Source organism: Rutilus rutilus (genome assembly GCF_951802725.1).
Source record: "Rutilus rutilus genome assembly, chromosome: 13".
Taxonomy (NCBI): Eukaryota; Metazoa; Chordata; class Actinopteri; order Cypriniformes; family Leuciscidae; genus Rutilus; species Rutilus rutilus.
The window spans coordinates 10,355,524-10,377,064 of record NC_140218.1 but is presented as its reverse complement, the minus strand read 5'-3'; the positions used below and the strand labels follow the sequence as shown (position 1 = coordinate 10,377,064).

At 37.5% G+C, this 21,541-nt stretch overlaps 1 protein-coding gene across 1 annotated transcript in view; it reads left to right on the top strand.

The window, feature by feature from the left end:
* The window catches only part of slc1a7b (solute carrier family 1 member 7b), a 59,955-nt gene that overhangs the window by 37,229 nt on the left and 1,185 nt on the right, over window positions 1-21,541 (top strand). The window contains exons 4-11 of the mRNA XM_084427419.1: window positions 1,718-1,933; window positions 5,035-5,077; window positions 6,072-6,306; window positions 6,392-6,491; window positions 7,173-7,406; window positions 10,003-10,197; window positions 14,574-14,708; window positions 16,210-16,309. Of these exons, the coding sequence (XP_084283545.1) occupies window positions 1,718-1,933; window positions 5,035-5,077; window positions 6,072-6,306; window positions 6,392-6,491; window positions 7,173-7,406; window positions 10,003-10,197; window positions 14,574-14,708; window positions 16,210-16,309 (1,258 nt within the window). The remainder of the gene's footprint in view (window positions 1-1,717; window positions 1,934-5,034; window positions 5,078-6,071; window positions 6,307-6,391; window positions 6,492-7,172; window positions 7,407-10,002; window positions 10,198-14,573; window positions 14,709-16,209; window positions 16,310-21,541) is intronic.

The window sequence follows — 21,541 nt, the reverse complement described above, 5'->3', positions numbered from 1 at the left end:
TAATTTGCGGGAGTGCAGCGTATCATCCCTCCCGCCCGCACCCGCAAGTGCACCTCCATCATCCCTCCCGCTCCCGCAATGACCTTTCAAAATTTGTCCCGTGCCGCACTGTTTCGCGGGAGTGCAGACCTCTACTGCAAAGCGTCACGAGACGAGAGACGGCGTTAAACTACCTCATGTCTCAAAGCACATAACATTACAATAATAATGAACATAAACAACTTAAAGAGTACTGACCTGTATCACCTGACTGCTGCAGATTCATTTCGCCGTTGATAGTGTTGAAATTGTAATGTATAAATTCGAGTCACGAACCTCTCCGATATCGTCATGTGTTTTCATCTCATCCAAATTACATTAGTTATGGTGATGGCAGCATAAGCTCATTGTTTTGGTTCAGGAGGAACTGTAAAAGGCAGCTGCTGTTTTGTTTGTGCTGCTCAGTGACTGACGTCTGTCTAACTCATTGCATGAACATAGCATGAAACGCACAGATGACATGTGTTGATAGGCAGATAGGACCGAATGCAATGATTGGACGAACATTTTATGGTACGCCTTCCACATATGAGATACAGTGCAATGCATAAGTGAATACACCCATGCTAAAGTTGACTAAAAAGAGGAATAAAAAATCATATTTTGGAAATTGAACTTAATGCCTTAATTTTAAAAATTAGGAAAAATCCAACCTTTAAGGACACCAATTTTCTTTGTGAATGAATAATGTATCGTAAATAAATAAATGTTCTTCCTTAAAATACATGGTGCATAAGTGAGTACACCCCTATGTTAAATTCCCATAGAGGCAGGCAGATTTTTTTTTTTAAGTATTTTTTTTTTTTTTTTTTTAGGATACTATGCATCCTGATAAAGTTCCCTTGGCCTTTGGAATTAAAATAGCCCCACATCATCACATAGCCTTCACCATACCTAGAGATTGGCATGGTTTTATTTCAGTTAGCCTAAAAGCTAGTTTGATTTGCATTGAGAGATGATCTTATGGAAAGTACCCCATGCCAATCTCTAGGTATGGTGAAGGCTATGTGATGATGTGGGGCTATTTTAATTCCAAAGGCCAAGTGAACTTTATCAGGATGCATAGTATCCTAAATTTTTTTTTTTTTAAATACTTAAAAATAAAAATCTGCCTGCCTCTATGGGAATTTAACATAGGGGTGTACTCACTTATGCACCATGTATTTTAAGGAAGAACATTTATTTATTTACGATACATTATTCATTCACAAAGAAAATTGGTGTCCTTAAAGGTTGGATTTTTCCTAATTTTTTAAATTAAGGCATTAAGTTCAATTTCCAAAATATGATTTTTTATTCCTCTTTTTAGTCAACTTTAGCATGGGTGTATTCACTTATGCATTGCACTGTATATACATGTAAACAAATTGTGAAGAGACTTTCAACCAGCATAGCAAAAAATAATAATCTGGAGCAAATCGCCTACCCTGCCTTTAATGCAGATTGTTTAATAACAGAGTTAATTTCAGCTGCAGCTCTACAGAAGACCATAGTGCCATTATTCATTCACTTTGAGTCAGTTCAATGTTGATTAAATTCTGTTCAATAGCAGTGCCAATGTAGCAAAATAGGTCAATTATGAAAAAGTCAAATCAGCAATAAAGCAGCTCTTCAGAAGACAAGGATGTCCTTATCCAGCTCAAGTCTGTTAAATATATCTCTGTCTGCTCTCCGTCAGTTTGATGTCCGGTCTGGCGGCGCTGGATGCAAAGTGTTCCAGTCGGCTGGGCCTCATCACGGTCTCCTACTACCTGTGGACCACCTTCCTTGCTGTGGTGGTGGGAATCGTCATGGTGTTGATCATCCATCCAGGTGGAATGGCACAGAAAGAAGATTCAGAGGACAGCGGGAAACCCATCATGAGTTCCGCTGATGCTCTCCTGGATCTCATACGGTGAGAAAGCCCTCATGTTTCTCCCTCATATCATTCCATGGAACACATGTTCTATGGAACACAAAAGAAAAGAAAGTCAAACATGACTCATGATATTAACCCAGCTAACAGGGAATGTTCTCAGAACGTTCTGGCAAGGTTCTCTCAAAGTTATGAAGAAACGTTATTCTAATAACATTAATAGAATGTTCATTCAAAGTTATCTGGTCTTTAATAACGTTCTCAAAATGTTAGCACAAAAACATTAATAGATCGTTCATGGAACGTTTTATTCGGATGTTCATCTCACATTTGTTAAATGTTACTACTTGTTTCATAATGTTCAGAGAACATTTAAAAGTAACGTTCCCATAATATTTGAAAAATTATAACGGAATGATCCCTTAACATTCTAATTACTAAGAAAAACACATTTTTAATTGAAACGTTAGCAAAAGTTCTTATTTTTGATAGCTGGGAAATTGCCATTTTCGTTATCAACAATACCTGGCAAATAAAAACACAATTTGATTTATGAATTACTAGCAACTTGGTCAGTAATATTTTACAATGAACTGCAATCACAGATACAATCTCCAGCAACCTGATTGTGTTTCGATTGAAGATGTAGCAGTCCCAATCTCACATGACCTGTTTGAGAGCACTCGAGCGTCTAAATGAGTCACAAACACACATCTAGAAGGATTGGGAAACTATTGTAGATTTGAGTGTTTGTATAAATGCAGTAATGCACAGTGACCCTTAAACGTACTTGGACACTTAAGACACATTGCAAATAATTGCATTAGATAATAAAATGAACTATAAACAAACACAAAGTCACACAATATTGACTCTTCAACACCAGATCTATTGTTTTAGGTTTGTGTGTTTTTACTTGAAAAGTGTGCTTATGATAAATGACCCTTGGTTTCATATTTTGTTATCTAAGGCAATGATTTAATGTCCAAATGCATCTTTGTGCCTCTGTTTGTATGAGCTCAGCATCAATCAACTTTTCAATATGTGTGTCATTTATACTAATGCCTGTGTTTGTAGCTTAAATCAACTATTATATAAACAAGCTGTACACAGAAAGTGAATTATTGACCCTGCTTGAGGCAAATGCAGCCATTGTTTCCGCCTCCAGGACCAAAATAAATTACTGGATTAATCCCAAAAGAATTACCATTTAACGCTAGGGTGCTGTTTGGTTATTTTTCACTGAAAAATGCTACGTTCTGTTTTTAGAATTTTAGAACCAATGAGGTTCATTCTTGTGTTACGCAGCACGTTTGAGCTTCTGCAAGAACCAGTGAGGTTCATTCTTGTGTTACGCAGCACGTTTGAGCTTCTGCAAGAACCAGTGAGGTTCATTCTCGTGTTACACAGCACGTTTGAGCTTCTGCAAGAACCAGTGAGGTTCATTCTCGTGTTACGCAGCACGTTTGAGCTTCGGCAAGAACCAGTGAGGTTCATTCTCGTGTTACGCAGCACGTTGAGCTTCTGCAAGAACCATTGAGGTTCATTTTCGTGTTACGCAGCACGTTTGAGCTTCTGCAAGAACCAATGAGGTTCATTCTCGTGTTACGCAGCACGTTTGAGCTTCTGCAAGAACCAATGAGGTTCCTTCTCGTGTTACGCAGCATGTTTGAGCTTCTGCAAGAACCATTGAGGTTCATTCTCGTGTTACGCAGCATGTTTGAGCTTCTGCAAGAACCATTGAGGTTCATTCTCGTGTTACACAGCACGTTTGAGCTTCTGCAAGAACCAATGAGGTTCATTCTCGTGTTACGCAGCACGTTTGAGCTTCGGCAAGAACCAATGAGGTTCATTCTCGTGTTACGCAGCACGTTTGAGCTTCGGCAAGAACCAATGAGGTTCATTCTCGTGTTACGCAGCACGTTTGAGCTTCGGCAAGAACCAATGAGGTTCATTCTCGTGTTACGCAGCACGTTTGAGCTTCGGCAAGAACCAATGAGGTTCATTCTCGTGTTACGCAGCACGTTTGAGCTTCGGCAAGAACCAATGAGGTTCATTCTCGTGTTACGCAGAATGTTTGAGCTTCTGCGAGAACCAATGAGGTTCATTCTCGTGTTACGCAGCACGTTTGAGCTTCAGCAAGAACCAATGAGGTTCATTCTCGTGTTACGCAGCACGTTTGAGCTTCAGCAAGAACCAATGAGGTTCATTCTCGTGTTACGCAGCACGTTTGAGCTTCAGCAAGAACCAATGAGGTTCATTCTCGTGTTACGCAGCACGTTTGAGCTTCTGCGAGAACCAATGAGGTTCATTCTCGTGTTACGCAGAACGTTTGAGCTTCTGCGAGAACCAATGAGGTTTATTCTCGTGTTACGCAGCACGTTTGAGCTTCGGCAAGAACCAATGAGGTTCATTCTCGTGTTATGCAGCACGTTTGAGCTTCTGCTAGAGGTTTGTTCTCGTGCATCAAGCAGGTTCGGTTGAGCTTCTTTTTATGTTCGCTGATCAATGTATATATGTGAATAAAAGCCTAAATCCAATCTGTTCATCATGTAAAGCAATCGATTCTCTTCATAAAATTTGGACTAAACCGCTCAATTCATATGGATTAGTTTTACGATCTCTTTATAAACATTTTGAAGCGTCAAAGTGGTAGTTGCGTAGGCTGTCAATGGAGGGACAGAAATCTCTCCGATTTCATTAAAAATATCTTCATTTGTGTTCCGAAGATGAATGAAAGTCTTACGGATTTGGAATTAAATGAGGGTGAGTAATTAATGACAGAATTTTCATTTCTGGGTGAACTAACCCTAAATGGAATCTGAGCATTAACATTTTATATATAAAATTCCAAAATGTATATGTTCAAGAACATAAATTATTGAATTCATGAATTCACCCCATAATGGATAATGTACAAATATTTTTCTATCTCTAAAAATGTCAACAGCAGGATTTTATTTTTGTGACTATGAAGTTGGCCTTCATTCATTGTGCTTTTTGTTTTCGTTCACATTTTTTATGAAGGATACTAGAAGTGTGTGCTTGTTATGCTTTTTAGAAATGTCTTAAAAGCATTCAGTAGTTAAAAGAAACTCAAGTGCTCATCTAACTGTAATACATTGTATGTCCCTGAACAGAAACATGTTTCCAGCCAACCTCGTTCAAGCCACATTTCAACAGGTAAGAATCCACAGTTAGCCATGAACTATTAGTCACTCTCCTTATAATGTGTAGGGAAAATATGACAATGAACCATCAAATGAATACATGCAAAACATGAATTTAATTTGAGAATCTGCGATTCATAACCAGCCACTGCTATTGTTAACACTCGCATGAGCACCTAGATGTGAATAATCATGCAATGTAACAATTTTCGGTATTTTTGTCTTGATTTCCAGTACAAAAAACTAAACATTCTTAAATCAAGATACATTTACTGGAGAACCAAAATGACTTAAAAATGACATTTTTTCACAAAAATGAAATATTTTTTGATCAAAATTAAGTGATTTAAACTTAAAACAAGAAAAATATTTGCCAATGGAGTAAAAAAAATGTACTTAATTTAAAGAGAAAACATTTTTCTCATGTCTTGAGTGTGTATAAACACTTATCTTGTGCATTTTGCTTCTCAAGTAAATGCATTTTGATTTAGGAATGTTTAAACATTTGTAGTGGAAAACAAGACAAAAATACAGAGGAAGCAGGTTAGATGCTCTGCAATTAGGATTGCTGACTAAAGGGCCGTTTACATGACAGTGTTTTCAACTAAAAACAGAAAACGTTTTATGCGTTTTAGCCATTCAATTGCACGACAATGGCATTTTGAAGGCCTGAACATGCAAACGTTTGAAAACAGGTTTTAAAGTGCACGTTTTTGAAAAGGACAGCGTTATCGTCTCTGTGTAAAACTACAAAAAATGATCATTTGCGAAAGCGGTGCCTTCATGCATATTATGTGTCCAGTCTATAGTGTTTCTTGACAATGTGACATCGCCACCTACTGGCCTGGCAGCAGAATATAGCCTTTTTAGTCGTTTTCGCAGATCAGTGTGAACGGGGAACGATTTGACAACGTTTGCATTTGCATTTGAGGAGCTTCTGCTTTGATCACAAAGTGCTTGACAAACTGAAATAAAATAAAGAGAGATTCATAAAAAATTCTCTTTAGTATCGTACCAACAGTGTGCCCATAATGAAGACGCCCAAAACGACAGTGGCCACCAGTCTGATGGAGAGCACCACTCGCCGCACGCTCATCTACGGGATTCAGGACGATAACGGGACGGACATCCAGAACTTTCAGCTGGATCTGACCCCGCCTCCTGACGTGGTGATGCGAACGCTTCCTGGCACCAGTGAGGGCATGAACGTCTTGGGGATTGTCATTTTCTCTGCCACCATGGGTGAGAATACTGCAACAAATGACATATGTGTTCATATTTTTTTATTATATCTCACATTTGCATATCGCTGGTCATTTTTGCACAGGCATAATGTTGGGCAGAATGGGTCCTAACGGCAGTGCACTGGTTAACTTTTGCCAAAGTCTAAATGAAGCGGTGCTGAAAATCGTTGCGATTGTCATCTGGTAAGATTTTTTTTATTTTTCTTATAAATATGAATTTATTTATTTATTTTGCTTTGATTTTAATGTTAAGAATGTTAAAACATTACCTACTTTAACCTGTAAAGCCTAACATATGAAGTGATAGTCTAGTTTATTGAACATTTAGACAAATTAGGAAATAGTTTCTCTTATGGCTCATAGAGTATGATATAGTGAGAATATGGAGCTCAAACTCGAAGAGGAATAACAGCAAAACAAACTGAGCAAAAATATGCAACTTTATGAGCAAAGCTCTGTAGTTTTAAAACATATAATGCAATGCAATACAATAATTATTGAGAGATTAACAAATAAACCTTGCTCAAAAGCCTGATGGATCATATTTGATACATTTTAATGTTTCTAAAAACAATAAATGTATGGATAATCAAATAAAACTAAGTTGCTTCAGTCCAGTAAGTGTTCATCTTGAAATATCTCTAACAATCTAAAAATGATTCTTAAGTTTACTTTATAAAAATCTGTAAAGAATGCATAGCGAAAAGAAGGCATTTGGTAGATCGTTCATGTGCAACAGGTTTTGATCATATTGATAATTTAGAGGCTTTATAAACTTTTGTTTCAAATATGATACAGTAGGCTTTATATGGTTAAGCAATAAAGTATAAGAGGATGCGTTTTGAATGTATTGTTTCTGTGCAGGTACTTCCCGTTTGGCATCGTGTTTCTGGTGGCCGGTAAGATTCTGGAGATGAGCGACCCGTCGGCGATGGGGAAGAAGCTTGGCTTTTACGCTATAACGGTGGTGATGGGCCTCATTCTGCACGGCCTCTTCATCCTGCCCAGCATGTACTTCTTCATCACCAAGAAGAGCCCCATCGTCTACATCCGAGGAATCCTGCAGGCGCTGCTCATCTCACTGGCCACGTCCTCCAGGTACAACACACACACCGACACCAGCGAAGGACAAAAACAAACATCACATTCATCCTGTTAGTCTTCTGTGGCAAAATCCCTTTAACTAACAAAAGCCAGTTCCTTAATGACACCATTCTTTAAGAAGTGACCATTTTTGGTCGTAAAACAGCGCAAATGTCTGTATTAGAAACACATTTAATGAATTCTGTGATGTTTTGTGGTATTAGCTGCTTTAATGGATAATACCAACATTTTAGGAGACATACTGTTCAAAATGTGGTGTCAGTAAATTTTTTTATTGTTTATGAAGGAAGTATCTTATGTTCACCATTAAAAACAGTAATACTGTGAAATATTTTTATATATTTAAAATAACTGTTTTCTGTTTTAAAATAATTAATTCCTGTGATCAAAGCTGAATTTTCAGCATCATTACTCCAGTCTTCAGTGTCACTGATTTGATGCTCAAGAAAAATGTATTATCATTTTCAATGTATACTTTATATATACTTACTGAGCCCAAACTTTTGAACAGTAGCTTGTAAATATTAAAAACTTTAGCTCATTATTTCCGTTCTGTTCATTTTCTTGCGAGTATTTTTGATGAAATGAAATGAATGTACTATTTTATATTTTTGTATTTTTAGGGGATTTCATGGTACTAAATTATATTTATGGAATAGTTATGATCCATTTATTACCTGTTAATCACCTTTTGAGCATAGACCTGAAAATGAAATTTCCAACTTAAACTGTCGTAAATCTAGAATGCTTTGGAGCGCAGACTTATTTTTTAAAGAAGACACTTGGCAGATTATTGCTGAAGTGAAAAAAAGTAAACAAAGTGACACTAAAAAAAATTAGAGAAGTTTAAGTTTATTATCATGAAAAATGCATAATTCTATTTTTAAATTTACATGAAATATATATTTTCCAAAAACATGTTTTACTCTAAAACTGAGAAAATCAAAGCCATAAATCTAAACAAGTTGTGTTCCAAATTTAAGGTTGATATCTCCAAAAATTAGTTTTTTGTAAGATTTTGTTTGGACCCAGTACCAAACGTTTCCTCTAGATGAAATTCGCTTCCCATTCATTTCCAATGTGCTCAATTTTGACCGCCAACAGTACAGTTGTTTTTTAAGGACCATTTACCCTTTTCAAATCGTGTGTGTGTGTGTGTGTGTGTGTGTGTGTGTGTGTGTCAAAACCTTTACCCAGTTTCATACCATTCCGTTTAAGTAAAACATTTAAAAAACTGAAATTTTTCCCTCAAAAATTACCGAAGAGCACCAGAAACAAGAGCATGTTTCCTGAAAGTCGAGAGTACAATTTCATAGCAATATACCCATAAATTACAACACAAACATATTCATTTTAAAAGTTACAGTAATGATCACATTAATTCTCCACTCAATGAACAGCATGTTTTCTGCCATTCCACGGTTTGTGTCCCAGGAAGGTGTGTGTGTCTTGAGAGGTTTTGTGTATGTTTGGAGTGCTTACAGATTTCAGCACAGGCCTAAAGCTGTAATTTCAACCTACAGACCATCAGGAGGAGGTCGTGACCCTGCGTCCAGTATAGAGAGAGAGAAAACATTTTAAATATTGCACAAGCACTCATACACATTAGATATTTCATCAATAAATGTAGCCTTTTGTCAACACACTTTGCCAGTGGCTGTAGTTCACATGTTGTGTCCAAAAGAAAAATGAATAAAAAAAAGTATAATGGTTGTGATTGTTCTCTCTGTTGTGAAATATTATACACTTAAAAACATAGCTCCACCACACAACACTCATCTGTAATTTATTCATAACAGCCTCGGTCTTTCTAGCAGTAGTTGCATCATTTGAGTGTTTGCACATGAATATATTGTTGTGTGAGGTCAACCGGTTATAAAATATGAAGAGAATCTGTTGCAACAGGTGGTGAAATATTTTGGGTCACACGGAATTTGCACAACATCTTTATTAGCATTTTCTACCTGGATTATGGAGATAAATATGTGGATTTTCTCAGAATGGCAAATTGTGTTTCAGATGGTAGCAGTATATATGAATAGATTAGCCACAATACTAAAACTATAAATCTAATAAACAAACATGCAAGTGTTAGAACAAATCTAGAAGTGTTGAATTATAGGAATATGTTTGAGTTCATATTGAGATCTTTTGATTGCAGACTTAAACTAAGTTGTTTTAATCTCTTCTGGATGGAGTGTTATTTTAGTTTCATTGATATTTTAAATTAGTTTTAGTTTTCATGAAGATTTTAGTTTAATATTTAGTCATTTCATTCTGTGCTTTTGTCATTTTATTAGTTTACTGTTTATATATATATATAGCTTTTTGGGTTTAATTTATTTTAATTTGTAGTTTTAGTTCAATTTAGATTTTTATTTATTTCCTGGTAATATTTTTAGTGCTTCAAATTTCAATTTATTGCCAAGGCAATACATCTGATACATACATTCATTTAGTTTTTCAACTAATATTTTACATTATTTTATACCAGGTGTATTTTTATTACCAGAAATGTTTTAGTTTTAGTTAACAATAGTAACCCTGAATGAGACATGAGTTTTAACATGAGATCTTTTTTCATTTGCAGTTCTGCCACTCTGCCTATCACCTTCAAGTGCCTGCTGGAGAACAATCATATAGACCGGCGGATCATTCGCTTCGTGCTTCCCGTGGGAGCCACCATCAACATGGACGGCACTGCGCTGTATGAGGCGGTGGCAGCCATTTTTATCGCCCAAGTCAACAACTACGAACTAGACTTTGGCCAAATCATCACTATCAGGTTTGTTTGCAAATTTAAGTTTGTAAAAACATTTTTCTCTTTGATTTTTTCCCCCCCATAAAAGGGTTTTATTGAAATACAAAGTTCTGTCATGAAACTCTAGATGGCGGCGGCTGATTGGTCTTTAACTCAATCTGCTTGCAATCATATCATTCTCTATAGGGCACAGCTGATTGGTTCCTGCTGTATCAGTAGCCAATGAGCTCGCAGCTCAGCCCTTAAATACTGGTCAGCATTTGCTGTAGCAGTTGCAGTGTGCTTTCAGAAACCCTCCTCCTTCCCCAGCTCCACCTATATAGATCTGATACGGGTAATTCATGTATGCTATATTGTACAGCAGCAGCAGCATGTCTTACTTGCTCACTGCAGTGTGTCGTGTGTGTATTAACAGTAGCAAGTCCCGTACTTTTTCAACAGCAACAGCAATAATCAACAGCAATAGTAGCAGAAATAACAGCAGTAGAAGCAGTGTAGCAGATATATATTCCACCAAGACCAAACATATCAATATTGTCACAGCCATTACCATGACAAAGACTCTGAGAGTTATCATGACAGAACTAATATAAGTGCAAATATAATGAAATACTACTATACATAGACTGCATGAGGCCTAATGATTGCAGTTAGCTAAAACTAGAATCATAAAATAATTGTTTCTTGAAATAAATGTAACTTTAATTGAAATAAAATAAAACCTTAAGGTACACTGTATAGGAATTTCTCCCATCTAGCAGTGAAATTGTATTTTGCATTCAAACGAATAGTGCTCTCCCGCGCCTCGCTTTTTCAAATGCGTGTTGCAACTACGGTAGCCGTTATGTACCAAGAAGCTATGACAACATGTCTTCCAATAGCACTTCATCGAGTTTAACTATACATGTTCTACTGTTATGCTGCCTATATAATGAATAACACAACCAAGCACTTGTAATTTAGACCGTAACATTGACTTACCTGTCGAGAAGAAAGCAGGCAACTTCAGCTTCCCTTTTAAAGTCTTTCTCCTTCATTAGCTCTTTCCACCTGGGAAAAGCTATCCCGATATTTACCCTCGTTTTTTTAATCAATCGGTCACGTTTCCTTTTAAATTCAATTGTTTGCTTTTTTGGCGACGAGGATTACTTCTCCTGTGGCTCGGCATAAGTATGATCCTGCATTATGAAGTACTTCGCAGCGCAGCCTTTCAAATTTGCCGGGGCAGTGACAAGCGCCTCTCACTGATCTCCTTGTCCGTTTCAGCTGGTTTCAGTCACATGACGCTGGCTCTGAACGAAAACGCGTTGTGGAAACGCGTTGAGGTAGGCTAGTGCTTTTTGTCCCTCTCTGCTATTATAGTTTTTCAAAATGGCGGAACGACATGGAAGCCTCCTTGGACTTACCCGTCTAATGTAAATAAAGATAAGAAATTCTTCGCTTACGAGGATAAGTCAGATCATTGGCAGTGGTAATTTTACACCAAAGAGGACATATTTATGAATAAAGACTGATTTTAGCTAATAAAATACTTAAAAAACTACACAGTGTACCTTTAAACTCGGTTTATATTTGGCTAGTTGCCAAGGCAACATCTCTCATCTCATTTAGTATAACTTGATGCAGTAAAGTAACTAAAAGTAAAATAAAAATGAATAAAAACTATAAAGACATTTAAAAAAATTCACACACACAACATAATTAATTAAAATTGTTAATAAAAACTATAATAGTATCTCAATAAAACAAAAATAACACTGGTATGAGAAATGTATCACTATTTGACCCATCCACCCATCAATCTGTTCACCAATCTAGCTAACTGGCTAGCTCTGGATTTACAGTATTTCGCACATGCAGATCTTCATGATCCAGAGACTGAATGAAGCCGAAGAGACACTTTAATCCAGCTGCGTGATGCACAAAAGAGCGTTATGTAATAGCAGTCCATTATTTATGCAATTGTACAATTTTAGAGGAGTAACAGAATAAAAATGCAAAGATTTTGCCATTTCAAAGCTCTTTCCACATGTTGAAGTGGCCCTTCAATTTATACCAGTTAAACAAATTCATAGAAGTTGAAGTGCTTCAGTTTAAAGAATTTAAATGCAATTTCAAGTTGCATTTCTGTCTCAATAGGAATGAAAGTATACAAATATAAAATATATATATAAAAAAACTATACCTATAATATATAAATATTCCCCAATATCACCATACCAGTTTCATGTTGTGCTCAGTTTGAACTACATAGAGTAGTTGCATGCAGTGTATTTATTTTGGCGCCCATATTAACAAGTTACAAATGCATAGCAGTTTCAATAACTATTTTTGCTGAAATCAGTAAAAGTGTGCCCGTCTCGCATGCCAGAAACGCTGGTTTGAATCCCGCTCGGATTGAGGAGGGCTGGAGGAGTTACACAGGCTCAAATATGCATTTACTAAACCTGACCAAGAAATATCATGTAAACGGTGGAAATATAATATAATAGAATTAGTTTCGGGAACATTCAGAAATTTTCACTTGGCATTCAAATGTTTTGCACATAATTTACTCTGTTAGCTTCACAGGCGTGCTTGATAAAACCACCATTGGTTAGATCTTTTGGCATGCAGCATTATCCCTCCATCATCCGGTCTGGACTAAAAGGAACACCAAGCACATAAATCGAAGTGCATACCACAGAGTTCACTACATCATAGAGTGACATGGAGACCTCACATGTCACAATCTTGCGAACGTAAGGTCAGATGAAGAAGTGGAGGGTAAGGAGATATAGGGATAGAGAGCCAGAGAGCATTTTGGGCTGCGCTGTTACAGGGATAAACTCCGCTGTCACATGGTTGTCTTACCACAGGATTATTGTGCAGTTTTCAATTGTTCCCCCCACCCTTCCCAAAATCCATCAACTGTCTATCTCTCTCTCTCTCTCTCTCTCTCTCTCTCTCTCTCTCTCTCTCTCTCATCCCTTGCTTTCAAATGCTCTGTTGCCAGTGTTGGGGGTTGAGTGAGCCTGTTTCATGCATAAGCAGGGCAATAGCACAATGCATTTATTGCGATGCCCATGTTTACAGGTCACAGAATTCACTCTACATTGCATTGCTTATATAAACAGGTTCTACCAATTCACACTGTAATCAGTGCAATAGCAGTGTATATTTAGTGGCGCACATACAGTTTAAACAAGTGACAGCACTCATTCTACACACATAAGCAATGCAACAGCAGCACACATTATTGCGGTGCCTGTATTAACAGGTTACTGCTTTCATTTTGCATGAGTAAGCAGCGCAATAGTTGCATATATGTTTTGAAATGCCCATATTAACAGGTCACATTTACTCTGTAAGCAGCACAATATTGGCATATTTAAAGCGGTGGCCATATTAACAGGTTACTGCATTTACTCAGTGCAATAGCACTGTGCATTTATTGTGGCCCCTGTATTAACAGGTTACTGCGTTCATTTTGCAAGTGTAAGCAGTGCAATAGCACACACTAAAGTGCCTATACGTGTATATTTTCTCTGTACACATAAGCAGTGCAACAATGACAAACATTTACTGCCGTGCCCATATTAACATGTTATCGAATTCTCTCTGCACGCATATGTAGGGCAATAGCACAATGCATTTATTGCAATGCCTATATTACCAGGTTACAGAATTCACTCTGCACACGTATACAGTGCAATAGCAGCATGAGTGTAATGCAGCTTATATATTATCAGGTTAAAGCCTTCACACTGTAAATCAATGCAATAGCAGCGTATACTTGCAGTCCACATATAGCATTAGCAAGTGACAGAACTCATTCTATACTATAACTTCTATTACTTACAAATTGTAACCCATTACTGATTCCAAATTACATGACAAAAATTGTCATTTTAGGTAAGTGGTCATTTTAGGTAATGACAGGTGCCTCAAGCCGGGACTCATCAGAACCTCATTACTTCACAAGAAAAGACCAGAGCGACTTTTATTCATCCTGTTGCATTAAAAAAATAGAGTGGAGAACGAAGTGTGACATTGATATATGTTATTCCTCAATGAAGTAATGAACATTGTATCACTGGGTGTTGAAAAACGTGTTAAACCTTGAGTGTGTGACACTAATGTTCTTCTAAGCCTGCGAGGGAAGAGTTGTATATGCATGCATGCAGCAAGAGCTGGTTTTTGTTCAGTTGCTCATTCTGTGTTTGATTTTATGTGTATGTTTATACTGTTTGCTTTCATCCTGTAATAAATGAGGGCTGGTTATCTGTCATTCAAAACAGTTGCAAGCAGTTGTTGCTAATATACTGGGATAGTTCTCCCCAAATTGAAAAGGACCTCATGTATTTACTCTCAATGGTCTCTATTTTGTTGTGTAATGATTTGTTTACCATGTTTTCCAGTATTACAGCGACAGCAGCGAGCATCGGTGCAGCCGGGATCCCACAGGCTGGCCTGGTCACCATGGTAATAGTGTTGACATCCGTAGGACTGCCCACCGATGACATCACTCTCATTATCGCTGTTGATTGGGCCTTGTAAGTATCGACATGTGCTGTATATTTTTAGACTTTCACGTGGAACCCACTTTTTTATCAGTGCACTGTTAGGCAGTTCACAGATGTTTTAGCATTCTACTGCGCTGCTTTTCCATTCTTTTTCTACATAAACATGTGCTAGGCAAACATATTTGAGCATTTGGTTGTAATTTTCCCATCATGCTCTATTTTTATCCATCATTTGTATCTATCTATTTGTTTTATCCATCAGTGTTTGTAAAATTTAGTAAAGGGGGCCTATTATGTCGTTTTCCAAAGTCTTGATTTCGTTTTTGGCCTGTACTAGAATATGTTTTTATGCTTGAATGTTCAAAAAAACAATTTTTCTCATAGTTGACCTTGTCTCTTCCCCGTATTGGGGTGCGTTTCCAGAAAGCATTGTTAGTTCCAAGGTCCATCTTTACCAGGAGGGCTTGACATTTTTCAACTTTTTTTCTCACCAGCCACTGTGGCTAATGGTTTTCCAAAGCTACTAGCAACTCAGCATTTTCACTGGCCACAATTTTGACATCGATACTATGGGGAAAAACGTACATATAGATATTTTTAATATTATCTCATAATTTGGCAGCAGGTATATTAGGCCGTGTCACTTTAAGCCCTGACGCACTGATCCATTATACTGTTACACATGTGTTTCTTTCTCAACTGTTTACATTCACTTAAAACATAACTGACTGTGTTTACGTGAATACTTGCCAAGACCGGCATTTTGACATTATTTTGTGTGTATTTGACTGTTGTGCGTACCTGCTCTAGTATGAGACATCTGGAAATTAAGCAAAAACATGGAGAACAAAAATAGCAAAGTAGTCTTCAGATGCCATGTTCATTATTTACAGCAATAATCTGATTATTTAATTGATGTAATTACTCTACCACCTGTGTGACGTCATTAACTATTGTTGATCCACCTTGGTTCGAATGACAGATGTGCGACAGTTAATACGTTTTTGGGAAACAGTCGTGACTAGCTAGTTAGTTTCTCCAACAATGCATTGTACTATGGTGGTTAAGCGTTGAGTTGTCGTTGCACGGGAAATGCACCCTTGTTTAGTTCCTGTCTCTATAAGCCCCTCCTTTTGAAAAGCACACTGTGCTCTGATTGGTCGGCTGGATCCGTGTGTTGTGATTGGTCGAGCGCGAGTGTGTTTTGGGGAAATGTCCCGCCCCTTACCATAACCGCCAGTTTCAACACACTACTAACTAACTAACTCAACCAGACCCCTCCCCTTTATTCTGCGTATGAATTATTTAAATGAGGAATATTGTGACGTGTTCATTCCCGGAAGAAAACTCAAAACTACAATGGAGGCGTTTCAGGGAGTTCAGAAACAGTGACACTGATTTAGAGAAATACTAATGCTAGAGGGACTTTGAAACTTTGCAGAGCTTTTTCATGCTCAAACTGCAACATTACACACTAAGGAAAGATTTAAGTGAATTTTAACATCATGTCTGTTTGTCCTCACCTCTTCAGAGACAGATTTCGCACCATGGTCAATGTGATGGGAGACGCTCTGGCCACAGGAATCATGGCCCATATCTGCAGAAAGGATTTCATCAAAGAGGGAGATGGGGTGAGTTCCTTAAAAACGTCATATAATATCTGTAGTTGACAAATAACATGGACATTTTTTAATTCCATCCAAATCAAGATAAATCATACATAAGATCTTGTATCCAGCACTCTATAAAGTTTCCTTCAGCACATCCCAAAGACTTTCAATGAATTTAAGCTCTGGACTCAGATGAGTAAATTCATGTGTGAAAATTATTCTTCATTCTCCTCACCACCATTCTTACACAATCTGAGGCTGATGAATCTTGACATGGTTGTTTACGAAATGAAAAGCTACACACTCCATCACTCCAAAACCCATCACTCCATCAATTAGGGTTAGAAGAACTGTTCCCAAACATATATACATGACTTTTGGAACCCACTATATATGTGGGAACGTAATGTATGTTAACGTATTGGATTTAGATGCAACAGAACGACTTCAGGAAACCGTTTCCACACACTCACACCTGTTTCCAAAGCAGCTTCACACACCCCACAGAGAGGAGACAATGGCAGGGAACAACCTTGGGAGGATCGAACTCAATACAACATATATACATATATTTACTCAAACACAAAGACTGAGTTTGATCCTCCCAAGGTTGACTCCTCTCAGTGGGGTTTGTGAACTGCTATACTTTGTAAAGCTTTTTTGGAAATAATATGAATTGTAAAAAGCACTTTCTTTCAACAATTTCTCAAGATTACAAGTTGCATGGACACAGTCCTCACTGAATGATATATTATCATATCATAAGTTCATGTCTTTGTCAGTGTTTCATGAGGACAGATATAAGTGTAATCTTAATTTTACAGCCACAACGTGATAATGATAGTGAGGGAGATGTCAATAGAAAATAAGCATGTTTTGTAACTGATGAACATGTTTCTCAATAACACAGGAACACAGGATTTCAAAGTTGTTTCCTTGACATTAGGAAAGATCACCTGATTCATAACGATGCGTGCCATAATCACAAACACATCTCAAGGATACCGTATTGAAAATCAGAACAAACTAAGTAGTGTGAGAAGAGTTCATGATAATTGCATGTGTACTAGATAGTCACGACACGATAGAAAAACAGGGTTTCTTAGGAACTATGTAAATATGACATGATACCACAATAATTTTCACAAACCTTTCATGGACCCCAGAATATTTTGTTAAACACACACAAAAAAAATCTTCTTCTAAATATAAGCATTTAAAACTTGCAGTCTCTCATTTCCGCAAATATGATAAATGATTTTGATGACATTACTCTCCACTTCAGCTTCTCCTCAGATTTTCTGTCCAATCAAATGCTCAGTAGAATTTCAGGCTCCGCCCCCTACATTATAAAGCCGATTGTTAAGTCTGACGTTTATCCTCTTCCGGGTCCAAGCGCTCCGCTCGTCCAGATCCAATAACAATGGTGGAAACTGTGATTTTATTTACGATCACGTCCTTCTTTAGTGAGCCACCCTTGTCAGTCAAAAAGGGTTTAAATTCTTTTAACTCCAACAGAGTGGTTAGTGTAGCTCATCATTCAGGTGAGTCCAGGCATCAATGAAAAAGAAGGTTTACGAGGTTGAGGTGAGAATCTGAAGCTGAAATCAGTCACTTGTTCACACCTTTACTATGTTCTACATGATGAATGGCACATAGTGCACTATAAAGGAGATATGAACGATTCAGAGAGTGTAAATATGCTTTCCATTGGGGCGAATGAAGTATGGTTTCACGTTAGTGTCACTTGAACAGCCGCAGATCCGGTCCAGAGACACGACAGCACAGAGCGGATCATATGATCGAGTCTCGCAGACCAGAAAACGTATCGAACCATTTGAGTTCTGCACAGAATGCTGTATTTTAAAGCGATATGGAGGAGATTAGGAGGAGAAACAGTTAGAGATTAGAAGGAAACCGCGGCTTTGCTGAGCTCAACGGCTCTGGCCGAGTTGTGAAATAAACCAAACACTATTGGCTATTTATAAAAAAGGAGAGGAGCTCTTCGATATGTCCTGCCCTGTCTTCCTGTTTCAGTGGAAATTACATCAACACATTGAATAATGCTGTGTGCTTCACGGCACTTCAGTGGGCCTTTCTTCTGACCACTGTAATCAAACTCTCGATTTTTTTTCGTTGAACCCTATCGTGGATTTTTTCTTTTGCTATTGGAGCCAATGGGAATGCAACAGTAGTTTTCATTGCAAATGGTTAGGGAAAAAAAACATTCGTCTTTATTTTTTGCTAAAACCTGACTGACGGCATATGTACACCATGTGCTGGGGGCCGTTTCTAATTATCCTTCAGGACATGTGAGTGCTTCTGTGACCGTGATGATCTCATTTTTCCACTCTTAGTAATTAGGAAGTGATTTAGCAGACGCTTTTATCCAAGAGCCACTTGTAGTTCAAGGACTATTTAACTGATTAGTTCAAGAGCAAAATGATGATAGCATATTTAACCCCTATGCCACACCACCAAAAAGTGTCCTCACTACATGATATTTGCTTGGATTTCATGGCAAAAAACCCACTGTAGTCAAATCAAAACTTGCATCTATAACTGATGTGAAACACACAGACGAATCATAGCCATGCTGATATTCGCTAAACAGCATGTGTTCGTAAAATTTTGCTTAAAAACTTGAGTAGTCAAATGTTCACTTTGAGAAATTAAGAAGTCTCATCTTGCTGACAATTGCAACTTGATAAATAGTTAAATAGTGTATATATCAAATATAATATCTGCACTATTTCTATTTCACTACTTAAATATAATGTTTTGGTTCTGTGGATGTCAGCTCAAGTGCTCTGTCATTAAACCAAAAGAAAACCCATTTTCAATTTGAAATTGTTGCTTGAAATGTTATGCTCTCGTACCATTAGTCAACATGAACTAACAATGAAAAATACTGCAGCATTTTCTAATCTTAGTTAGTTAATATTAATCTCAACACATTTTATTTGTTTACATTTGTTGATGCACTGTGAACTACCACGAGCGTGAACATTTGTATTAACTAAAATGAACAAAGGTTAATAAATGCTGTAAAATATATATTGTTCAGTAGCCGTGTTTCCATCCACCTTATTTATGTGCATTTTGGGATAACGCATAAAAAACACTGGATGGAAATGCGCAATAAACTACGATGGAAACACATTTGCCGAATAAATCCCTCAATGCGCAACAAAAAGCTCATGTGACTTTGCCTCAGCAGAGGCTGTGATTGGATAACTGGACTAACCAGCGGACCAATCACATCACAGCATCTCAAATGTTGATTTTGTCGTTCTAAAATGCCTGAGACAAAGTTTATCATCAGAATGATTTGGTTTAATTCCCTCCCAGAAGCGTCTCACACGATTGTGCTCCCGAACATTAGCATCCGAGCGCAAGTATAGCGAATTAGCTCAAAAAAGGTAATATATAATTAATAATTAATTAGAATTATATAATCATACTGGTTATGATCAATTATTACCTACATATTTTAAATCGCCCAAAAAGGGGATACATAGCCCATGTATTTGTATTAGGGTGACCAGAAGTCCCGAAAAAATCTAAGCTGTTGTCCCGAATCCCGAATCCGGCCCTAATTGTCTCGAAAAATTATACTAAAGCAAAATCTTGAGTAGTTATTGTCTGATAAAACATTTTATCATGTGTGTAAAACATTAACACGTGTGTGTGTGTGTGTGTGTGTGTGTGTGTGATGATCCTCGCTGGGTCCTGAGTTTGAAGCGTTCTTTCAGTTCTTCCGGAGAGCGCGTCGTTCGCGGGACGTTTAAAGGGTTTACTTGAAAGCAAAGTTGCCGGAAATTCAGGTTAAGTCCATTTCACCCGGAGATAGAAATGAATGAGCACGGAAGAAAGACTAAAATGTAGGACGTAAGATGTAAGAACTAAGATAGCGATGAGCCATCATCCTTATCCAAAGGATGGTACACATAGTATAATACATTTTTTCGTAACCTACTATATATATATAGCTAAGGAAAACCGAGAGGTTTAATTCGGTACCAAGAAAGATATGTCTGGAAGTTACAAAAGTCAAGATACATTCTTACACTTGAATATAAGCGTTTAGAGTTCAACTTACACAACTAGAAAGTCAAAACTAGGCTAATATGAGGTGGGAAACATACATACACATATATCATATATATTTTGGTTTGGAATGACTTATATTATGAGTTAAATGGAAAGAATGTTTGTGTATGTATATTGGTGCATCTCTCAGATGTCTATCCTTGCCAGTTGAGTTGATAAAGATCTTAGTAAGCTCATGACGGAGTTTATAGGTGTTTCTGTTTAACCTCTGCCATGCTACTAAAGTGACAATGGGGCAATTTGATGCAGACTCATTGGCGCTAGGCCTGTGATTTACATGAATGAGTCCATTAGGTTAAAAGCTTTCTGATGCTTAGAATGAATAAGTCATCGTGATTTCGTCCAGACGCTACACAAGAGAACATGACAGAGTTTATGATGCAAGAAAAAAAAGTGACTGGTTTCACCAATTGCAGCAGCTCAACAATATAAAAGCTTGTATCTTAAGATCTCACATTTAAGAGACTTTGTTAGGTGAGCAGGAGACAGAGGCAATCAAGCGTATAATGGGTTTTAATAAATGAAACTACAAATACATACGACTATACTTAAACAAAGAATACACAAACAGAATTACGAAAAGTAAAGATCCACTTTATCACAAATAATTTGTGCCAATTTCCTAGGAAGTGACAATTCTGTTGAAGACATGGGATTGAAACGCTGCTTTATTTGCTAATGTTTTATCTGAAAATTAGCCCATGATTTACTCACCCTCAAGCCATCCTAGGTGTATATGACTTTCTTCTTTCAGCCGAACACAATCAGAGTTACATTAAAAAATATCCTGGCTCTTCCCAGCTTTATAATGGATGTGAATGGTACCTTGTTTTTTGAAGCCCAAAAAAGCGCATCTATCCATCATAAAAGTAATCCATACGACTCCAGGAGGTTATTAAAGGCCTTCTGAAGCGAAGCGATGTGCTTTTCTAAGAAAAATATCTATAATTATAACTTTATAAACTATAATCACTGGCTTCCGGTAACGGCCGTACGCGAGTCGAGTTCCAGCAGAAGAGTGACCTCTGACCCGACGCATGACGAGTGACCTCTGACCCGACGAATAACGTAGGATGTTGGAGTAGCGTAAGCTTAGGTGAGAGTCGACGCCTCTCGCGGTTCAAACTGATAGGGCTGATG